This window comes from Atractosteus spatula, chromosome 5, assembly GCF_055471065.1.
Source record: "Atractosteus spatula isolate fAtrSpa1 chromosome 5, fAtrSpa1.hap1, whole genome shotgun sequence".
Lineage (NCBI taxonomy): Eukaryota > Metazoa > Chordata > Actinopteri > Semionotiformes > Lepisosteidae > Atractosteus > Atractosteus spatula.
This window is the reverse complement of record NC_142710.1, coordinates 31692026-31716381: the sequence shown is the minus strand read 5'-3', so window position 1 is coordinate 31716381 and position 24356 is coordinate 31692026. Positions and strand designations below refer to the sequence as shown.

Genomic DNA, 24356 nt, shown 5'->3' with positions numbered 1-24356 from the left:
TTCACATTTATAAAAGGTTTTGTAAAATAATGAGACTTTTTGTAGTCTAATGACTTTTTAAATTTGTGCTCCAGTCATAAATTAAATTATGAATACATTAAAAGCATAGTGCAAAAGCAGAGTAAAAGGTTTAATTAAGTTTTATGCAGAAAAGTCTCCCTTATTCATTGACATAATAATAATAACGTCTTTTGATTTGGAGACTCAACAATTTTATGAACCCTCATATTTTAACAATTATTTCTTTGATTCTTTGGCCCTGACTTTAGACTTATTTCTACACTCATCAGCCACTGTGTTGGATTGCTAATTATGCCACAGGAAGAGGGGCAGTTTGTCATGGCACAATGCCCAAACACATGTGACAGGGAGTCAGCCAATTTAGATACATGACAGGAATTTGTTTTAAAGAGCCGCAGAGACCTCCCTGCTTTTGTCCAGGAATGTTGTTTCTCACTGATTGTTAGATAGTTACTAGATGGTCAAACTGGTTTTATCTGTTCAACAAGATGTTCTTGAGTGTGGTTTTTATGCATGCATTAATTGGTATATGCTTTACAAAACAACAACTTTTAATCACTCAAGGGGACTTTTAGTAGTCGTGCAAATAAGCAAAAGGTTAGATCAAGCCTTTATGATTGAGAAGCATATTGCAGTCAAGCAATATTACTAGGGGGCTGAACAATGAAGTTACTGGAACTCTGTTGTTATTGTTCAATTATTTTTATATTTCCAAGCAGCTGATGCTAGTAGCAATTGTAAGGCTTAGATGAGATAAGATCTCTTTATTGGCCATATACAATTTCTTGTATTAGGAATTTGTCTTTTTTCACAGAGACACACAGACAGGGAGAGAAGCTTGGGTTCAGAGCGCAGGGTCAGCCATTTATACAGCACCCCTGGAGCAGTTGGGGTTAAGGGCCTTGCTCAGGGGCCCAACAAAGTAGGATTCCTCTGCCGGCTGCGGGATATGAACCGGCAACTTTCCAGCCACAGGTGCAGATCCTTAGCCACAGAGCCACTGCACCACTCAGGGTGGAAGAATGTGGGAGAATGGGAGGGAGAGGAAAGAGGGAGAATGTGGAGCAAAAACAAGTTAGTTCTTGCTCTTGTTAGTTATGAAGTTGAAGACCACTTTCTATCTGGGGTAAGAATTTGTTTGCCAGATAGCAGTTATAGTTGTAGACAGTCCCTATTTCCAAAAAGCAAAAACTGAGAGTGCATTGTAAGCTATTTAATGCAGTAGGACAGTTGTTAGCTAGCCACATTGATTGAGATCAAGAAAGGTAGTTGCTTCCTTATATGTTTGCACTATAATAATGAACTCAATGATTCATCACAAACCATCTCCATGCTCAGAAAATTTGACTTAAGTTTACATTATATTCATGGGGGTCTCTCTTGTCCCAATTTTTTGGCGGTAGTACAGGGCTGCCCGGGATACAGGCCGACAGGTTGACGGGAACAGGGCTGCCCAGGATACAGGCCGACAGGTTGATGGGAACAGGTCTGCCCGGGATAAAGGAAAACAGCTGCACAACTGCACAGGTGCTGATAGGAGAAGTGGTCTATGGTGGTTGTGCGAGAAAACGTAGAGCATGTAGCTGAATGACAAGATAAGCAGAGTATGTCAATGTCGGCATTGGTCTAGCGGTGAATCAAGCCTTAATAGAGGTGATTTATTGAAATAGATTGGCTACCTGATTGAAAGGCAGCTGCACGGACAAACCAGCGGCCCAGTCTTGTCCATGCAGGGTTGGCTGGAAGGTGAGTGCTAGTGAGAACACTGTGGTTACCCATGGCAACCGCACGTTCGAGCCACTCCCAGCCTGGGCATGACACCTGCTATGTCATAGGTCTTGCATGAGGAGCTGTTACGAATGATGCTTCTAAAAATGTACTGTACATGCTTACAATTTGGAATCGCTCTGTAATATTTATATTACTGTGCTGTGCAAAGAACACATTCACCCATTCTGATTCGTTTTGTCTGTCAAGTTCTTGCGCTCACTTACATAACACTGTTTATTCACGTGTGATAAAAAGGCAAAAAAAACTAAAACCCTAAAATGTGTGTATTCTGATAGAATGAAAAGTCTTATTCTTAGTTAATCATTAGTATGAAGTAATGGTGGAAAAAGCTTAATCTGTAATATGAACTTTTTTGCATTCTTTAAAACCTTTTAAACTCTGCATACAGTATAACCAAGGCCTGAAAAATTGCAGAATATTATTTTAAAAAGTTAATCCCTTTCCTACTGTATGTCTTACTGTGGACGTTAGATGGTATGTCAGTCAAAAATTGATCAAGGTAATCTTATGCAGAAAAGTCACTTATTGTGTCATTCATAGAGTAAAGCTATTTATTAAGACTAAGGGTAAAAAAACTTAATTACATTGTGCTCATATTTTAACATTCCTGTCCGTGACCATTGTAATTTTCTTGGCCATGTAGTAATGTCCAAACCTACGTGAAGGCTGTGAGGAAGGAGTCAAATGAGGATACACAAGAGGAAACTGGTTGCCGTAGAAAGATATCCATGTACTTCATGGAATGTTTTTGCTCAAATGCTTGTTGGACACTGATTATGTGTTCAAACTGGTTTTAATTCTCCTGCATACTTCAATGGGTGTCCTGTATGCATGATTTAGTATACTATTTTTGTCTAGCTTTAAAAATAAAACGTTTTTAGTCAACTTACAAGTAAAGCAAGAAGCAAGCTGTTATCGCCCTTAATTGGTGATCATTAATTCAGTCTAGCAATAGCTTGTGTTATTTGTTTCTTCATGATACACCTTAACATAGTAGGCAATAAGAGAGTGGACATACATTTGTCTATTAAGTACAAATCCCAAAATGTAAATTTTACGACATTTATTTAAATAAAATAAAAGTGACCATTTTCATAGAAGACACACATTACAGAAGATTTCTGAAAAAGTTTACAATACATTTTAGCACAATAAAACTACAGGATTTAATTGATTATATGATGGTAGACATTAACAGACGCATTCAACAACGTATTCCCGAATAGACACATAATTCACAACAGAATGTTGCATAAAAGAATATGAAGATACTGTATACATCTGTCCCACTATCCCTTTTTGAACACTGCTGTTGCTTGCCATTTTGTGTGGACTAGTCTGCAGTCTATTGTGAACTCTTTATGCATTGAAAATGCAAGCATTGAAAATGTTTGTTTATTTAAAGACCTCAATATGTAATTTTTTACAGCTACTGTGATTATTTAATGATCACTTCTCAAAATGGTCTGGTTTGCAGCCTTTTAGCACCAAACCATTACACTGTGAGAGACCTGTCCTGGAAGGGTAGAACACAGTGGCGCTACATCCAGGGTGAAATTCCAGTCCATTACAGGGCACACACAGCAGAACCAGCATTTACTTGGAAGGAAACGTTTTTTTTATCCAGTGTTTGTAGCTAACCACATTAATGAACATTAATGGACGGTGTTGTATGTCTAAGAAGACCTCAGAAGTGTATTTTCGCTGTGGCATCTTCGAAGGGAAGTTTGTCATTTCACAAAACACTAGTATCTACATTTGTTTCTACATCAGTATTCCACTGGTGACAAAACCGCAAAGCTCGTAATAAATCCATTAGATAAATTACACAGATGTTGCATGATATACATATATTACTCTTAGAAAATATTTAGTTAAAAATATAACACAATGTATATGTGTATTGTATGATGTATTTGTATTTTGTGCCATCATTGGGTATAAATCATAATCTTTAGTAGTATAATTGCTGCTCATCTTCAGTCCTCTGCATCACATACTGTATGTCATTTACATCCATACCAGAGCACTACATACAAAGTCTAACAGCTTTCAATATAAATGGAAATGTTACTGGAAGGGAGCAATCCCTGTGAGTATAGGCAATATAAAAAATAGTTACTTTAACACAATACCTAAGCACATATGACACTTTTGTGTGCTAAAGATATATAGTTCAACATGGTAAAATCAGAGCAAAGAGGAGAAAGAAGAATAAAGTGCAGTAAAGCTCAATGACAACTGAGCAACAGGCTACTTGTTTCCTTTAGCAAATACCTGCTTAAGTAGCTGAAGAGTTTTTGTTGACACTGAAACTACTGTATTTGCTTCCTTTGAGAGCAATTATTACTCCACTAACCACAAGCTTGATAAAAAGCACGTGATCTGTCAGCTAGACTCTACCACATTTGTATTAGATGGAAGTCGACATTGAAAAGAGCGTAGATAAGCTTAAATGCATCTCTCTCACTAGTGCTTCATGACATGGTGAAACACAGGAGAGCTTGGTATTTTCAGACTCTACTTCAAGGTACCAGGCTGAGCAGAAAAGTGGGAATAAATCAATTGGGATTTTTTGTTTGTAAATATTTGTATAATATTTAGTGATCACAAACTTGATAAACTTCAAAAGTAACAAAGAATGTAGGACAATAAGTTTCCAATTACTAAACCAGGTGGCATTACAGTTAAGAAAATATTTCAATAAGAATCATTAAATGAATCACAAACAACCTAAATGATTTATTTAATTTAGAATAATTTAATAATTTGATTATTTCTCTTTCATGAAAGCCTCAAAGTATGTAAGCTTTGGGGAATTCACGTCTGCTCTTTCTTGAAGCAAATAAAAATAGTTTTAGATTTAAGAACAAAGCAAACCATAACACAGATAATTTAGGCATTTGTCTCAATGTTCATATTACTAAAATAATTGTTTTTTCATGTATTTCTACTTTTACCTCCCATTTTTACTTAGCAAGGTCCTTCATAAATGTCTGTTCTTAGAATTTGTCTCTTAGGTTTTATACATGTGATACTGAAAGTTAAACTTGGCCTTTGAAATGATTTTAGCTGCTTTAAAGTTACGAATGGTTGCTGGTTTTCATTGGTGGTAGTGCGGAGTCTAAAGTTCCAGGCCACCCTATTCTGGGATAAAGGTTACTCTTTGTTTCATGTGTTGTCCCGCCCAAAGCGTTCCCCTGTGATGCTGCCATGGCCCGGGAGTTTATCTGATCGTTTAACAAGCCATCCAGATTTCTGGCCATCTCAACCTGGAGAAACACACCAAAGTCAAGAGAAATGCCCTCTTACAGCAAAAGTCAGTGAAGGCTATCTGAGTGAAACGACAACATGGATTATTTTCTACAATTGTGTTTGGCATCCTATTAAATGATTGGATAAATTTGTTTTTAGTCTGTCTGTGCCTTTTTTAATTTAACAATCTGAATGTTCAACAGGTTTGCTTAAAAACAGCTTTCTAATGAACTCGACAAGTGGTAAACTAATTATTAATGAATAGGAATTGATTGTTTCACGCACAGATTTTAAAATGCAACTAAACATGCTCTTAACCCTTTCTGGGTTTAAATCCATGAAAGTTTGTTTTAGAGATATTTAGCAGTGAAAAATGAGTCTAAAGCATCTGGAAGTATGGAAAAACAACTCACTTCACTTATGTTCTCGAGTGGTGTTCCTATGACATCTTTCCGTTTCATTCTGGTTCTGTCCAGATTTTCGAGTTTCACTGTGATAGCATCGATCTTGGACACGATGCTCCCGACAGACTGTTCCAGCTGCAGAACCCGGCGTAACAGCCTTTGATAAAACAAATTTGAAGATCAGTTTCTAAGTGGACACCGTGCCTTCGTCTGCATAAAAGTGACAGAATGTACTCTTTGCGCTGGATTTCTCAAATTGTTCTTATTTATGTTCTGAGGAATGGCTGGCCAATTGGTGTTCCATGTGATCCAGTGATGAACATCAATTACACAATTTGTTTATCTTCTAGTTTCCCTCGCTTCCTCACACCTGAAGAAGGCTCCAAAGCTGAAACATTGTGCTTCTTTTCTTTTCCTTTCAGTATGGAATAAACGTTTACCCGTTCCTTTGCAGCCTACGCATGCTGACGCAGCTCCCTACTCAAGCTTCATCAATTACACAAGGTTGCTAGATGGAAAGTTATAGAATAAAGCTTAAAAAATTCTTTAAAAAATCATCCCTATTGTATATTCATAAAGTAAAACTTTTAAAATAGTTGTTCAAACAGTTCAGTTACCATCAGCTGCCCTTGCTTATTCTTCTGAGGACTTTCACTGAGCTACAACAGACACTTCTTAATACATCACATATCAATGCAGCTCTAGAAAGCCATTTTTGTAATACCTACATCTGAAACTCGTCATGGGACACTCCAGCAGCTTTATTAATATTGCTGTTCTTCACATCGACAATGTCAGCAGACTGGTGCAGTGTATTATTTCCATAATTTCTTCCCAGGTGTTCTATTTCTGCATTGAGAGCAACCTGCAAAAAACAGCTTAAAAATCAACATTCTAACACAAACTGTCTAGCAGTACATTGTCATTTCATTTATAATGTAAACAACAGTGTTAGAGTTGCAGCAGACCCTTAATGCGTGACTTAATCACCCTTTACATAACAATAGCTATATTGTCCATTTCTATTAATGATATAGTCAATTTTTCTCTGATTTAGGAAAGTTAAATATGATTTATATAGAAACAGACAGAGTTGAGCTGAAATAATAACTACAAAAAATCCATCATCGAATAGCAGCTGTTCTATATGGGATGTCAAGACAGCTTGATTAGTTCTTGTAAACGTTGTTTTGTTTTGGTTGTTCCATCGCCATCTGGTGTTGAAATAAAAAAGCTACAGGAGTCAGCTGACTCTCCCTTCCTCTCTACAGTACCCGCTTTTCCTCCAGCTCTCGTTTCATCCTGTTCTGCTCTTCCTCATCCAGTATTTGGTTCCCGTCATGATCAAATTTTGTAAAGGCGGCAGTGATCTCTTGATCGGCATGACCCATCCTAAAGGGAAAAGGTTTGTACGCAGGGGGGTTAGATACTGATTGGCTCTTCCTGTAGCTAATTGCTGTACAAGGTCATTTTCGCATCTTTAAAGTGTCAGTGGTTGCAGAGTACAATAGGTGTATAGGTAGGTATGTATTTTCATTTAAAGAAAGTTTCATAGCAGTGTCTTACTCTTTCAGGCTGTTTCTAAAGTCCTCAAATTCCAGTTCCTTGGATCCAGATTGTAAAGCCTTCTGCACATCAGAGATTTTTTCTTTTTTTAGTTTCAGCTTCATCAAAGTTCTCGCATAACCCTGAAAACAAAATATTTTAAGCAATGAGTCTTCAAAACAGTGGTACATTCACATGGCATCCTGGCCAAAGGACAAATGTTTCAGAAAGACTTAGAAACTTTCTAAGTGATTACAAACTTTGATATATTTCTTATTTATATACAACTGTGATTCCAACAAATATATTACACCAAAATATTATATATAAGTACTATAGACTTTTTTTTTACCTGTTTTAAAAAGTCAGTTAACTGAAGCTCATCTTTCTGCTTTGACAGTTCTTCTTTGACTTCCGAGTATGTGTCATTGATTATAGCCAGAAACATATTCTAGAAAAACAGATTTGTAAGCATTACAACACAGAAAAATAGTTTGGTCTTGTCCAAATGTTACAACGAAGGTATAAAATAGAAAATGACTTACAAGCAGGACAAAGAAGACGAAGAATACGTAAGTGACAAAATAAATTGGACCCAGGATCCGGTTGGCTTGATCAATTGCGTCGTAATCAAAGTCTCCAAGAATTATTCTGAACTGGGTAAAACTAGGGAGGGGTACAGAACAATGCTAATAAATGACTTTACCAGTCAACATGTAACTAGTCAAATCACGAGAGGAATCCATTCATCACAATATTAATGGAGTTTCTAACAGACATTTGAGAGGACATTTAGAACCTAACCTTGTCACTTTCTGCTTTCCTATGTGCATATATACATCTCGCCTTATGGGCTTCTCTTTGTGCATTTCTCTCCCTGCCACCTTTTTTACACCCTTGCAGCAGCTCCCTGGCTCATTCCTTGCAAATGTGAGGGGGCGTTTTTTAAACAAACTACACCTGTACCTCTGTTTACAATTGTTCTTTTTTATAACAAATTGGTGCTACGAAGCATGTGAATTGTTATTGTACTGGGTTTGCCCAAATGTTACCCACGTTCTGAATACCGAAAGCCAAATTCAAAGAAGCGATACGAAGAAATATTTCCAATCCTCCGTCAAATGTAAAGAAGGAAGAGGAAAGCGTTATCGACTCGTTTCATATTTAGTGTACGAATCACATTCCACTAACTCAGTATGAGTAAGAGCTAGCACAGAGCATAAGTGGCAGGAGAGACGTGATACAGTTCACTGTGTCTTGCTTCGTGTGTTGTTCACTTTTGTGTGCGCTCTTACTTTTCGTAAGAATATTTGTGGTTTAGACATTAGCATGAACTCTAAAAGTGTTAAGAAAATGAAAATTGTGAGCATGTGTGTAATTACACAAAAAGCAAATGAAGTGGTTACTGTACAGTACTGTACTGAGGTATGATCAAAGATGTCTTACTAGGTAAGCAGTGCTCTTTATTACTAAAACCACAAACCACAGTATGAATGTTAGTCATTATTGCTTCTTTTGTCATTTTTTGGTGAAAAAAGTAAAGTTGGGGTGACATTTTTGGGGTTCAGAACAGATTTTAATTTTTCCTCCTAAGAAATAATGGAAATTAAGTGGTGGTAATTAAGATGGAGCCGTGCTAGTGGCAGCCTGTTACAGCAGTTCAGTTAGTGTTCTGCAGTTTCCCTCATGGGATCAATAAAGTATCTATCTAAATCGTTTTTTTCTTTTTATGAATTTTGGCTATAAGAAATTGTTTCTAAAAAACAAATTTTGTTTGTAAAAAGAGGTACGGGTGCACTGAAATGGTATTTACAAAGGTACACTAAGATTCAAAGTTGATTAAATAAAATATATACAGTACCATATACTGTGGCAAGAAATAAGTAGAAGGGCAGATCTGATCACTGGTGCTAACTAAAAATAAGTTTTTGTAAATCACACTGTCAATTCTTACATGCACTTGACAAAGGTGCTGAAAGTTTGGACCTCAGTCCCGAAAAGCAGGTAGCCCAGCTGCGCGTAGGCAAAGAAGACAATGAAGAACATGATGGCAAAACCCAGGATGTCCTTGGCACAGCGAGCCAGCGTGGAGGAGAGCTGGGTCATTGTTTTATTGAAACTGATGTATTTGAATATCTGAAGGAGAGGAAATCTGTGTTCAGAGCTTCAGTTACACAATCTCTGGAGTATACACTGCAAGAGTAAAAACTAGATAAAATTGAAATAGGGCATTCGTTTAATTAAAAAAAACGTGATTGTAAAATCTTTTGAAAATTCCCTTTCCCATTAGATTAAACTGATTCAGTCTTTTAAGCCGCTATTGTAACTCTTACAAATTTGAAAATGGCTTTTTCCCAATTTTAGCCAAAGCTGCTGTACCTTATATTGACTCTTTCAACCTTTATGATTCTAGCTCCACATAGAAATGTAAAAGTACTGGAACTATTAAACGTACCTTAATCCAGGCAAAGAACAGATTAACAGCATTCATGTTATTGTATTGGGTTTGCCAAAATGCTAGAAATTCAAAGTCTGCATAAATATCAGGCTGTTCCAGAAGTTTCCCCAATAACGAGTTCACTTTAATGGTCCGAAAAGCATTGAATATGATTGCTATGATAGCAAGCTGTGAAAGAAATATTACTGTCAGTACACAGTTTAATGAATGAAACGAGATAAAAAACTACTTAAAAACTTGATAAACCACATAAACAACTTTTACATTGCAGAACAATAGAACTGGGACATACACTAAACAAAGCTAGGAGCTGTATACAGTAGATGTTTAATCTGGTTCAGTGCTGTAGAAGTAGTATTGCTCACAGGCTCTATGGTTGTTACACACAGTGCACCACACATACTGTATCTCCAACCAGAATCGCACTGCTGTTTCCCTGATATCTTTCATATTTAGTAAATGTTCAAGGTAGGTAAGTTCTTACCAGTATAACCACCACATCAAGAATGTTCCAGATACTGGTAAAATAGGACAGCTTATGGATCCGCAATTCCAGTATCTCCTCCACCACATAGTAGAAGATGAACACACAGAAGACAATTTCACAACCAGCGATGAAGTAGTCCCAGTTATTGATGTATCGAATGAGCTTAACTGTCCGAATCTGGTACGATGGTATTGCTCCCCCAGTGGCAGGGAATTCAACCAACAGGCTTGAGACAAAAAAAAAGACATTGTTTCTAAAGGAGAAGGGAGATTAATGACTGAAACAATGAACTTTAACTTTTGTACAGTAAAAGCTGTTCTTTTCCAAACCTACAGTAATTTTAGAATTTATCATTAGTGATACCACAAAAAATATAAGAGGAATTGAAGAAGTCCTTGGCTCCTTTTGGGTTTCCCCTTACCTGATGACACTGAACAGGTTGATGTTGGCATTGTAAGCTGAGAAGTCAACAAAGACTGCCCTTGTGCCCCGGTCTAACCACAAGTTATTCTTGAGTGTCATCAAGATGTCTGCACTCTCATCCCTGGTCATCTTGAGATCCTGATAGTACCCTCCTCCAGTGTAGGTGGCCAGTAGTCCCCATTGCGAAGATCCATTCATCTGATCTTCTGTATGGTACTGCCAGCTAATGTAGGGACAAAAAGACCAATTTGCCACTTTTAGCAAATTACTGGACTATGATGGGTATGTTGACTATTGCACAGCTCTTAGCGACAGAATTGTGGATGTAGCAAATCTTTGTGAAATTTTCTAATTGTCACACCAGAAACATTATTGATAGGCCAGAGTTAATGATTTTACAAACTATTTCAACAGCTGACATGTGCAAAAGGTTTAGAACTGGGACAGACACCTTTTGAATTAACTACCAGCAGAATGACCAACAAAAGATGCAGTTAACTGCGAAAGACAAAGAAAAGAGAACTATTTTTTTCCTATTTAAAAGTCTGGCTTTTTTCCAGACATGTGAACTGTAACAGAAACAGCGATGTATCTGGTGTTCTAATGGGCAGCCGACCACCTCTGTTTACATTCGGTGGTGAAGATTAGTTCTTCTACCCCGATGGAGCTGGTACTCACGCTGTTCCATTAATAAGACCAAACGCAACAGTATCTTCTTTTTGTGGATCGTAGACATCGTAACAGCCCAAGATGTCCGCCCTGAAGTCCCGGTGCACCTTGCAGGAATTGTTCTGCACCTTGATCTGCCTCACTCGAGGGACCCCGAGCAGCATGTTCTCATAGTAGATGAAGGAGTGAGGACCATTGCTTAACGACTGATTGTTGTACCACTTGCTCCAGTAAAGGCCGTCCAGCAATGGGCCCTGGGCAAACTGTACGGAAAGAGCAGAATGCAGGAAAGAGGCATTTAGCAAAAAGCATTCATGTTAAGGAAATCATTAAAGCTGAAAGTTACTTTTGTAAGGGATTATTTTTTTTAAATTAAAAAGAACGGGGGAAATTGCTCTTAAGCAGTAACGTATTATTTTCCATAGTACTTACACACTCACTACTGACTGTAACGGACATTGATTTTCAAATAATTTTTAAATTATTCTAAATTATTTCCCACTGTCTTCTTCTAATTTTTTTAAAGAGGTAGTCCCTTAAACACGTAACTGTAATGCATTGCTTTTTAGAAGCAGCTTTCCTCAGCCGTGTTGATTAACCCTTAATCAGATGTTAACTTGCTCATCAGATGTTAACTTTCACAAACAAAAATGTGGCCACTAGGTGGTGCTGTTATTCTAATAAAAAGGCAATATGACTGCTTATATTTTTTCAGTCTTGCTAGTATCAATAGAAAATGTGAATTTGAAAATGGCTGCTCTATTTCTGCATTCAGGCTACATGTGTGGAATAAAATCATTTATAGTTCACTGTAGGTGAGGACACATTTTTATATCTTTTTTGGTGTTTTGGGGGTAAAAACATACTTAGTGTTTGTTCTGTTCCTTATGATTTAAGTGTTTATCATGTATTTTCTTGGACATGATAAGCTAAAATATTTGACACCTACGAGGTGTTATTTGTGTACAAAGATAGATAAAATATTATAAAACTATCATGTTAGTACTGGGACCTCTTTTTTTCAAAGAAACTTTCCTTCTTTTTAGCATCTGTGTGACTGTGTCAATTGGTAATTGACCATTCTTTAAAAATGTTTCCATGGTGACTGAAATATCAGCTGCTGTAGAGTACTCCCAGACCATTCTGGAGTTTAGCATTTCAAATAAAAGGCATGCTGAAAGATTATAAGTATTCTACTCTTTTAGACAAACACCTTGTCTTTGTCTTTGTCTTTGTTTGTTGTTTCTTTTTGTAGAAATAAACTGAATCCTTTAATGATAGAAGCTTGTGCTTTTGTATTCAGATGGTTAAACAGAGGTAGGTTTCACTTTTCTATTAAACATTCAAATTCATTATGTGTTCTGAGTAAAACATATGTATATACTATATTTAGTTTCTTCACCTATGTGTTACTGCATTGTAAATAAATAAATAGATGCACTCAATGCAACTCTTAAAATGAGTAGTAAAAACAGTTACTGTCTTTAAAAGATGCAAGAGTTTTATTTGCTTAGAAACATCTAATTGCAGAAAAATAATACCAATTTTAAAAAGTATCTTTCCTTCTTCATTTCCAACAAAAGCAATAAACTAAAACCCGTTTAGTAAAAGTACTTAGAGTCCCTACCATTTTCAGTATAGCATGGAAAATTTCACTTGTAAATACTACAGAGCAAAATATGTCTGACAGAGATATACTCATAACTTTTCTGAAAAACTAAATGGGAACTCTTTATCTTTTCAATGAAACCTAATGACACTTGCAGTGATTCTGAAAGAATTATGTGAGACCTTGAAACTTATTGTTGCTTTATTGCTAAAAAAAATAAACTAAAATATGTAAAAATAAACAGCATGGTGGTAAATGTTACAAATATATCCCTTAGTGGAATCCATAATTTTACAATTCTTACTTAATACATTATTTTGAATATAAGATCACTTTATTAGCCATATACAATTTCTTGTATTAGGAATTTGTCTTTTCACATACCCCAGCTTTCTCTCCATGAGACACACAGACATACAGTACAGGGTCAGTCATTGTACAGTGCCCCTGGAGCAGTTGGGGTTAAGGGCCTTGCTCAGGGGCCCAACAGAGTAGGATTCCTTTGCCAGCCATAGGATTTGAACCAGCAACCTTCCAGCCACAGGCGCAGATCCTTAGCCACAGAGCCACTGCTCCTCCCTTTTTTATTTAGAAGAATATATATAATATATATAATATTTATATAGTTCATAACCATAGCCTGGAAGCAGGATAATACCCAATTCCACTCTGCCAGTTAATGGCTCTAAGCTATAATATACTATAGTTCTCTAGATCACCAGTTCTCAGCCCTGCTGCTAGAGGAACACAGTCTGCTCAGTTTTTTGGTTCAGACGACTTGTTTATATATAAGTCTAAACAAGGAAATCGATCAATTAAGTTATTAATCATCAGAGTTTAAGAGCTCAGCTGGAGTGAAAACTAACAGATACGGTTTTCCTCCAGGACCACAGTTGGGAACCATTGCTCTAGACCACATTTTCCCAGCATTCCTCACATTAATGCCCTCCTCCATCCCCAATCTACTACCAGTGCAGCAGCTACTTGATTTATTAGTCTGGTTTTGGTTTCCACATCATATGGCCAGGCAGCTGTCCCACAAACACAGTGGGTTAAGGGCAAAATATTAGAACTCTTTTTTTCCAGGTCATACCAAGATACTTACTGACCAGAAGTCCGCCATATCACCAATGGATTGAAAAGTAACTCCGTTATCACTGGGTGTGTTCACAAACAGATCTGTCATCACTGTAGTGTAATAGTAGGCACTTGAACTGGTCATCCCATATGTCACTAGAATCAAAACATGCTGTTAAGTTAGGAACGACGTACCTTTAAAACCAATTCATATTTTCATAGCTTAGCTTTTATCTGATGAAAACTTATCACTAACCCCTGTAAGAGTGACATAAATTGTTTTTTTTCCCTTTTTTGTACTGAAATATTAACACCACAAAATTCTGTTCTTCGCCATTCTTTTACCACAGCAAATAGAATTACAGGATACAAAATGAGGTGATATGTTTATGACACTCCAGTCCCACACTGTAATAAAATTCATATTTTATAATACTTAGACCTCTGTCGATATGTTAGGTTGCATCTGACCGCATTCAAGTAAATAGTTACTTAAAATGTTCAAGAAAAGAGATGCAGCTTTTCATATCTACAGTATATGACACACAGTTCTGCAACTGTGTAAGTACACATCAGGGTGGCACAGTGATGCAGTGGTCAGAATTTTTGCATCACAGCGCTGGGACCCTTAGTTCAGTTCCAGACCTGGGGTGCTATCTGTGTGGAGTTTGTATGTTCTCCCCATGTTTGCGTGGATTTGCTCTGAGTCCCATGTCCACCCACAGCCTAAAAACCTACTGGAAGGTTAATGGGCTTCTGGGAAAATTGTCCCCAGGTGTGAGTGGGTGCATTTCTGTGTGTCTCTCCTGCAATGGACTGGCAGTCTGTCCAGGATATACCCTGCCTTGTGCCCATTGCTTGCTGGGATAGACTCGAGTTTCCCCTGTGACCCTGCATTGGATGATGGAAATGGTTAGAAAATGGATGGATGAAAAAGCACAAATCATTGCATTTATAAGGCTGTTGTTTGAACAGAATATATTGTTTGACATTACACCATAATTATCAATTAAATTGAAATGGGAAATTCATCTTTGTTTAAAAAGTAAACAATGGTAAATATCAAAATTTCTAAAGATTTTCTAAAGAATTTGTTTCAAAGATGACAGTAATAGTTTTTATTATGTCTCTCAACTTGGACACCTACAACAAGGCGTATCAGCTTTGACTCAGCTGCACAAAGATATTGTTCCCTCCTCCGAATGTAACAATGCCAGTGTTTTTCAAGGAATGACATCATTCTGTGAATGTCTTTCAGAGATAGCAGCCTGTCATAAAACAAGCCCTCCGATTACTCCTGCTGATTGGTTCAGCAGCAAGTACAAAGCTCTTTGCAAATGGTTTTGTCAAATAAATCCATAAATCTATTCTGAAAAAAGAAAGCAAAGGCAATATGAGCCAACTGTGGTCTTATCAGCACGACGCACCAGTGGTTCCATTCCCTTTGACAGGACCTGGTACTCAGTCTGCCAGGGCTCTGCCAGACAATGATCTCCTAAATTCAGGGCTGTCAGGGTGGAGGAGGTGCAACGTGACACTAGCGCTGCTTGTCAAAAAGAAGCGAATCAACAGATGACAATGACTAGAACAAAATGGTCACAAAACAACAGTGGTGTGCAAAGAGACTTTCCATTCATCTGTGGGACAGGCAGAATAAATATGTCATCTGAGACTCTATAATATAGGCTCTGTAACAGCAGCCTCAAGTGGCCCGCTATACAGTTTCAAAATTTAATGTGGCCCTTGGGCCAAAAAAGTTTGCCCCCCCGGTCATTCTGCAACCAGTGGACTGAATTTAGAAGTTTGCTCTGACTTGATTGATCTTTGCTGCTAGAGAAAGACATATTGAGATACATCACCTTAATTTGCAATGCACACTTAATTAGAAAAACAAATGCTTTAGTCACCAGTGTTGATGAAGAGTACAGTGTTTAGGCAGTCAAAGATAAAGTAACTTTTTCATTTCATCGTGTATTAATCATAAGCCCACCAGCTATCTAGATATTTTATGTTTTACAAGGCAGGGGCTTATTCACGTAAGTTGTTATAGAACCCATGATGGGAAAATGAAGTTCTTGGTGATCCACCAGAGCAGGTACCATGCAAATCTAGAGATGTAGATTCTAGATCTACGTCTAGAGATGCACTACTTCAGAGCAGCACTAAAACATTCTACAGAGGATCCAATCCTACACATATTTCATCTCTTATCTTGGCAATAAGATATCTGAATTGTGTGTTTGTTGGTTTTCTAATGTGAAGTCATGTCCAATTGGGTTTCCCCCAACTGCCTAAAACATTTGAATATTAGAAGTGCACTCTCCTGCACAACCAAATAAACTTTTTGTAGTATTTTTGGAACTATGTGAAAAGTACGGTTTACATCTCACTCATTTGTATACATTGCAAGCTTTTCACAAGTCAACAGGCTGCACTCCTCATTTCCAGGCTTCACATGGACTGTTCTGTCCATGGAATGTGTTACCTACACAGACAGATATCGACGAGAAACAGAATGTACACCAGCAGCTCCCTCAGGGTGGTCCTGAGATACAGCTCCTGGTTTTCTGAGGTGTTCTCTGTCAGGGTTGTGCCCCATAGGCCTGAGCAAAGATAAAACAATGAAGGAGGTTAAGAAATAACAAAAAATACTTGTGAAATGATATTGTTTGGTATAACAATTATCGTACACCTAGAATTTTTCATCAAAATTATGTTATCATTGATGGTCATCAACCATTCATTAAATTTGAGACTATAACCAAAAATATTGTAACGTGTTACAATATGAACATCTAAGTGCGACCATCCAGGAAAATGTTATTTGTTCTTACTGAGAAAAACTGCTTTATCGAGACATTCTACTTCTGGAATAATGGTGTATTGACACCTTCATCTAGATAGCTAGGACTTTATTTTCAAGAGCTTTTATTTTATAATTTGAACCTTTATCTGCATGTAAAACTAATTCTATAAATAAAACTTTTTTCACTTATGTAAGTAAGCAAATCAATAAATAATTTTTTCTTTGTACACCTTAGGAAATCTGAAGAATCCCTATTACAGAATTGTTATCACATAATGTTGGGAAAGTATTATTGGTTAGACCTTTGACCATGACACTCAAACTTCTGCATGTCAAACATTTGTGGTATACAGTAGATAAATGTAATAAAAAGTGCTTAGTGAAAGCTATACTGTTTCATAAGACAATTTTAGTTACCCTTTTAAGGTTGTTGCTTTAGGCATTGCCTAGTTATAATATTTAACAGTAATGTAATTGGAGAATATGGTTAAAAATTAGTACTCTAAAAACTGACATTTCTTGTTGTTGTACCTAGAAAAAGTTACTACTGCTTAAAAAATACTAAGAACCATGATTAAATAATGTGAAATAACACCTTCTGAAGCACAGATAATTAGCATTATAAAGCACAGATAATTAGCATTTTACAGAAAAAGTTAAACAGTTAATAATAAGGTAGGAAACCGTTACTCTAACAATTTGTATTCTAGACACAGTGTTATGAATTTTTGGAAACAAGGGATTATGATATTGTTTTATAATTGTATCAGACTCAAGCAGTGGCATTCTTATTGAATTATTGTGTACTTTGAAAGATTATTTGAAAGTCCAGGCTGTAAAGGAGAATAACAAATCATAAGGATCCTCCTGAGGTTTCTAGCATAATCATGCATCGTAATGGATTTCATAATCGGGAAAGGTTTGCCTTCAGTATATACAGTACAGAATCCTAGTCTTCACATACTGCACATACTTGAAGTTGCATGGAAGTCAGTTTTAAAGTTCGATGATTTATGGGTGCAGCACGTCAGTGGTGGAAGAAATGGGTCATCTCCTACAATAGTAAAGCACTTTGAGATCCTTTGGCATGAAAAGTAATATATAAATGTAATTGATAGATTGCTGTTCCTACTATTATGAGCATTGACTGCTTTTTCTTACCTCGTATTCCTCTGGCAAGAAAGAAACAGCAACCGGGAGACTTCTTCTTTTCTCCAGAAGGTTCGAGAGCCCTGATGTCCGCACAGTAAGGAGAAGGAACATCCAGCTTGCTAATGTTTCCATAGGGATTCTCCAAAGTGGGCTTGGGGTTGTAGACAGTGCTGATGTTCAGTGGGGACATTGGAGGAGAGGCATTGTAAGCAGGGTTCACCCAGGCTCCTTTCTCCATGCCTTCCAGCTCGTATTCCTCTTGAAGACTGAAATGGCTCTTCGCCCTGTTGTTCAAGCCTGAAGCAGACATATCTGCAATGGAAAGAATTATACCTCCGGAGTAGAGGACGGGAAAAATAATCTTTCCAGCCTCCACGTGTCAGGACACAGTTTAGCTTTAATTGGAAAAAAATATCGGCTAAGAAAAGCAGTATTAAAACTTCTTGTCATTCAAATCCAGTGTCTGGTGTGACCTGTCTACAACAGGTTAGTCAGAGAATGGTTTTCCTCTTGGGCTTTCAGCAGATTGTCTTTATATAGGCTGAGTGACATCAGAAGGATGAAAGGGAGGCGCTGCTCTTTTTGAAGAGCACCATAAACCACACAACCATTTTTCTGTTTGCATTTCCCTTACAGACCCTTTGCAAGGCTTTGGAGTAGTGTCTGCAGTTGAAGTCCCCTCAGTTTGAGCACCATTCATGATCTTGCTGTTTTTGAGAAATCTGTTTCTCAAAAAATTCTCATAAAAATTTTTTTATCAAAATTGCCATCATTTCATTTGAATTTGAGTGCATGTTATTTTGGAATTGTTTTACTCTCTACAAAGGTTTCAGAAAATAACTATACTTTATATTTCGTTTACTAGTAACAGTTATTCCAAAAGTTATGAAAGGCCATTTTTTCTTCATTAATTGCTGAAATTGTTTACCAAAGTCGGCTTTTCCCAGGAAATAGAAATATCCATCTAAATATTTACTCTATATGTAAATAGGAATGACATAGACTTTCCACATAATGATACACGGTTTCAAAAACAGAAATGAGACAAAACAGTGTGCAAAGTCGAAAAGTAAAAATTCTTAAACGTTTTTTCAGAACCTAAGTGCACCACCAGAATATTTCTTTGTTTTGATTTCTTTAAGTTTTCACCTCTCTGTAATGTAATGCAGTTGTTAGAGGACTTTATTGAACAATGTTATTCATTGTGAAACTGAAAAATAAAAGAAATCTGGTGGTGATAATTTGCCTCAGTTAAGTTAAATATTTTTTCTTTTTTTTCCATTTTAAATTTTCCCACAATATTTGTCTTGTGGGAACATTGAGGTACTAAATATTTAAGGATATACCCATTTAATTTCATTTTAATTTAATTGTTTTTTAGTTTTTGCAATAAAAAGATTTGATAAATACATAGATACTGAATGACACTTTCTAAAATTAAAACGTACAAACTATTATCATGCATCCATTTATAAAGTATTTGCATATTGTTATCAAACAATATGATGTTTTTTTAACTATCATGCTTCCTAATTATCAGCATAATTAATTATCACTTGTTCCATAATTAATTAGTTACTAATTACTGCATTAATTTAAAAATGGAATTTGCAGGATGATATTTTAAGAGTAACACAAAATATTATAAATTATTTTGTATTTTGTGAGATCATGCATTAAGTTAATATACATGTTTAAACAATATCAGAAAAAATCAGAAAATATCAGAAAAAATACCCATATATTTTAAAAGCAATTCAAGATCAATCCCATATACTATATATTAATAAAAGATCCTCGAGGTGATTTATTCAGACAAAACAAACGTGATTAAAAGCCTCAATTCTTAAAAAAACAGCTATTGTAGGAATATTCCTGGGTCTCAAAGAGTGGGAGCAACTAAAACAAGCTTGTGAAGTGAAGATACAGGGCACTAAGCAAACTGATTTCACTTTACAAATCAAATGCTTTGGAGCCAGCCCACGGAGAACCATGAGAGGTAGCAAAATATTTATTTTTTTGCTTTTTGAGATGCAGGAAGCGACTGACGACTAGATAGATGAGAAAACCGAATTTTGTACCAATGAAAGTTTTGGCGGTAGATTTTAAATCGGATATACAGTATGACTAAAAAATGCTGTAAATGCTGTCCTCAAGAATATTTTTATAGATAATTTAGCTGCCACCTTCATGCTTCTATATCTGCATTTACAGTATGTGTTTGAATTTACGTATTTTCATTTTCTGATTTTAAATCTATATAAAATTCTCAGGGCTCAAGTTCTAAAGAGTTACGGTTTACTTATATACAGGATGGTATTTACCTAATCCGTTAAGCATGCTTGGGTTCTTTTACAACAATTGTGAATCCCCCCCCCCCAAAAAAGAAACATTTTGAGAAATTAACATTTGGTTGCTATGCTAACAGAAAAAGCTGAAGACCTTAATAACTCCTTAATTAGGAGTGTGCCTCATTGTTCTAGTGCTTGGGATGTAAATCAGGATTCCCACATTCAGTACTGAGGCTTGCTACAGCACGTTTTCTGAAGTAATGAATTTAGTTGCATCTAATTGGAATGAATTTTTTGAGTACTGTTGATCGTTTATTCATCCAATTATGTTCATGGTAGTATTAGTTCTTATTATAACAAGATTACTGTATTTTTGGCAACTGAAAATATGTGAGCTCAGAGCCAGAACTCTTGGTGTTCTTGACTCTCTATCTCTCCTTATGTATGTATATATAAAATTACATCCCTTCTTTGTTGTTCAGAATATCTGTGCAAAACATCTGCCCCTGTACCTGTGAAGAAATAGCAGGCAATGGTTCTGAAACTCGTTTGGCTATCTATTGCTGCTTTATCTACACAAAGCACTGGCTTCAGCACAATGGCCCAATGACGTACTGTACAGTTTGGACAAGGCCAACAATCAATGGAAACAACCTTGCCTTTATTTCGAGATGAATGCTCATGTTTGGTATGCCATTAAATTGTCTCTTCTAGGAGTTAGGAACCTGCAGCAACATGTTCACAAATAGCTCTTGCATATTTTGCAGCTCTTCCAAAACAGACAAAATAATATAAAATGTTCCAGTTATCGATCAGAACACGATCTACTTTTAAGTCCTGGTATTTTAAAAATGGTTTTGTAAAAGTATTTTGTGGAGATTGATTTTCGTCGAGCATCAGTCATTGTCAATAACCTTCTGCCCTATTAAAAAAATAATGATTACAGCAATGGAAAAATATGAAACATATAAGTGTGTTTTGGAAGAACAGATCTGATATAGATCATCTAATAAAATGAAAAAGAGAATGGCTGTTGACAAAAAAATAGTTTTTTTTTCACTTTTCCACACAGCAAACAGTAACAGTTCATGCTTCATTGATCCTGAATGCAGATATTACATCCAGACACTGCACAAGAAAGAGAATTAAGTTGTACTCCTCAATTTTGAGAAGTAGCCAGTCTGACATGCATGCTTCCATTATTTAGTCTGAAGCTTGTGGTGCAAGAAAGATTTTTGAGTTAGTAACATCTGTGTATTATACTAATCCCTACACAATTCCATGAAAACAGCTATCCTATATGTATGTGTCATGTTGCTAAGGTACTGCCATGTTAAATTGAATTTTTTCTTAAATCGTTTTTGGCTAACAGAACATTTTATGTTTCTAACCGAAATAAATATATTTTGCATATACAACTAAGTTATATGCAAGCTATAGGTATCTTAGTTGGGGGAAAAAAGGTTATTAACTTTAGGAATCATGCTTAGAATTGAACTAACCTCAGTTGACAAGTAGGAAAAAGTACTTCAACATAGACTTAAATAACTTTTGCTAACATGTATTTTTTATTGTCAAGCAACTGACTTAATAAAAACATAACAGCTTTTGTGTTTTTGTTTTAAAATGATGTCTCATCCAAGACGTTAGTAATGGAGTGACTCAAAAGGCCATAAGTTTGCACTTTGTGTTTAATTGGCGATGTGTGTTCTCAAATCTGAAACAACGTTTAATATTTTTAGAGGAATTAGTTTTATGGGAGAAGAAATAAGACAATTGTCTGATATCACAAGGAAGCATGAAGGTTTTTAGTGCGCCAGACTGGTATTGATAGTGGTATGATAGAATCTTCAAAATCAGTCTTTAGATATCTAATACTTTCTACAACGTGCATACTGTATGTATCTGGGTTGCACTTTACGGCAAACAGGTTAGTATTTCAACATCTATGTAAAAAATTTGCATAACTAAAAAGTAAGTCACGAAAAGTGGTACAGCCCTCTGTAGAGCTGCTCAGTTTTGCTGGTGTTGACTTGCTCTGGCTTTCTTGCAGTTATCAGCAGCTCTGCTTGTCTTGCATATGGTTGCATGTTTAATTAGCAAGCCTTCTGTAAGTGTCTGTAATTAGCACAACGATGATTAATAAAAAAACCTTTAAAGTCCCATTTAGCTGGCAAAACTGCACAATAAGGTATAATTAATTCATCATTAATAAATCATAGCCTATTAACTAAGCTTTGGGGTTCTAAATTCATTAATTCCCAGCCACCTGAGCACAGGCAATTTTTCTGTTTCAAACTGACAACACATTGAAAGTGCACAAATAAATGTCAATACATAATTATGCTTATGTATAATTCTTATGTTTTATGCATTTTAAATTGGTTGTCTAAATGGTTTAGTAATGGTGTGTGGGTTCTGCAAGCAAGCAAGCAAAAGGGTTTTGCAGTGAGCCAGATTTTTTTTCTGTTATCACTAAAAATATTGGATTTCAAAATTAGGTTACTAATGATTATAGTTACTTTTATGTAGAAAATTAGGCATTTTGGGAGAGAAATTCAGACTTCTTTAAGATTTAGTCATACAACAGTTTCTCCTGAATTTACATACTTCAGTTTCCATTTCAGAGCTCAGTTAATCACTTTCAATCTTGCTGTGTGATCACAAAAGGCACCAAAGCTAAAATTGTGAGTTTAACAAATCATATTGCGGTGCCTGTTTCCCTTTTAATGTTTTGATTAATTCTCTTACACACCTGTAGAAAAAGTTATTGATTCAGATATACATGAAAAATCTTATTGATGAAATGTCCATCTCTAAAAATGCTTTATTTTTAGAATTTAACAGACAGCATCACCTAGTGGTAAAAACCATGCTAATCAACGTTTTTCCCATATTATATTACACCCAATTTATACTGTTGATTCTACAGAAATGTAAATTGTTTATAGCTCCAAAAGCATTTATTCTTTTACAAAAAAAGAGTAAGTAAACAATTTCATAATACAATTTTTTATAAAAAGCAAGGAGAAAGGAAGGCTTTCCCTGCAATTTCAGGCAATTTATATAAAATTTGCAGCTTTCAGTTTAGTGGCCAGAAATTTGAGTACACACATGAACAAAAATATTTCCCTTCGTTTCCAACATTGATGTTACAGTGGCTGGTATTGAAAATATCCATGTGTGTATGCCTCTGTGGTTTCTGGACATCTGCTCAGGGAGACATTATATCTCTCTTTGCCTGAAAATGTTTAATGTGCAAGTCCAGCCACTGGCTCTGGGAGGCGCCGCAGTGCTGGGCATCTCGTCCTGGCGCCGATGGGGGACCACTTTGTGTAGGCAGTCGAAGGTAGTGTTCAGGCTCTGCATCCTCCTTACTTCTTTTCTCAGTCTTCTGTTGTTTTTCTGCGTTAAGCTTCTACTAACCACAACTTGCAATCGGCACTATAATCCGTACAACCCACGGGGTACATTTTACTATATGATCACTGGACAAGTAAGAAAAATTAAGTCTAATAGTTTTAATATTCATTTGAATTTCAGAAATGCATTGGAAACTGGTAGATTGCAGTCTAGTACTGTATTTCAGTGATAATGACAAAAGATCAAAGTGGAAATATAAAATGCACTTGCATGCACAGCACTTTTGGAAACAGCAGTTCTGGGATGAGTAGAAGGAAGCCATGCTTTCCCAGCATTAAAAAAATACCATCTGGACTAATGCTCTTTGCCTACAGGGGACACAAAAACCAGACAGGGGGTTCAGCATCCCAACAACAGCATAATCCTCTGAACCAGAAAACTGAGGTTTGCCCACTCCCCATATAACATATATTAAAGCAGAAATGGCTTGGCTTCCTGCTTCACCTCTCAGCTGAGTGCCCTATATTTTTTTAAAAGTTTTAACTGAGGATGAGTGGAACTCTCCAGTTTTTCTTCAGAAATACCAGCTTTTATGATTTATATCCAAACATTTAAAAAAAAAACAAGCTCCTACAGCACCTCACAGGTATTAAGACAAAGACATAATTCATTTTTAATAATGATCCATTTTAGGCCACCTTGAAAAAAAATTTAAACGTAGTGGTTCTAATGTTCTAATTTAATGATTTATTTATGTGACTGCAAAGTCAGTATTAATATTTAATTTATTCCCAGCTCCACTGTAATTTTTTTCAGCTTATCGTTTGCTTAGAAAAGGCTAGTGGTTTTGATCACTAAAGAGTTGAATTTCTTAAATATATTTTTGCACACTTTCATGTGGTAAATACCACACTTTCCAATTGTTCAACAAATGAATAATGAGGCTGTGTAATAGGGAGACAATGGGGTGTCACCGAACGTTAAAATATTCCATGTGACAGGTAC

The 24356-nt window shown here is 36.2% G+C and overlaps 1 protein-coding gene across 1 annotated transcript; it reads right to left on the bottom strand.

The window, feature by feature from the left end:
- Nucleotides 1-4857: 4857 nt before the first annotated feature.
- Nucleotides 4858-18007, bottom strand: pkd2l1 (polycystic kidney disease 2-like 1). The gene is made up of 15 exons (XM_088917193.1): nt 17707-18007; nt 16229-16342; nt 13768-13895; nt 11063-11316; nt 10383-10607; nt 9959-10187; nt 9472-9642; nt 8971-9152; nt 7562-7682; nt 7369-7467; nt 7038-7159; nt 6746-6863; nt 6200-6336; nt 5481-5628; nt 4858-5084 (listed from the first exon to the last, which is right to left on the bottom strand). Exons 1-15 carry the CDS (start codon nt 18005-18007, stop codon nt 4896-4898), a joined length of 2538 nt encoding a protein of 845 aa, XP_088773319.1. The 3' UTR covers nt 4858-4895.
- Nucleotides 18008-24356: the final 6349 nt, after the last annotated feature.

Excerpts from the sequence above, each read along its gene's own strand:
- pkd2l1 (XM_088917193.1), bottom strand. The coding sequence starts at position 18,007 with ATGTCTGCTTCAGGCTTGAACAACAGGGCGAAGAGCCATTTCAGTCTT. Across the intron at positions 7,468-7,561 it reads TCGTCTTCTTTGTCCTGCTT|AATATGTTTCTGGCTATAAT; the intron begins GTAAGTCATTTT and ends CTGTTTTTCTAG. Across the intron at positions 5,085-5,480 it reads CACTCGAGAACATAAGTGAA|GTTGAGATGGCCAGAAATCT; the intron begins GTGAGTTGTTTT and ends GTGTTTCTCCAG.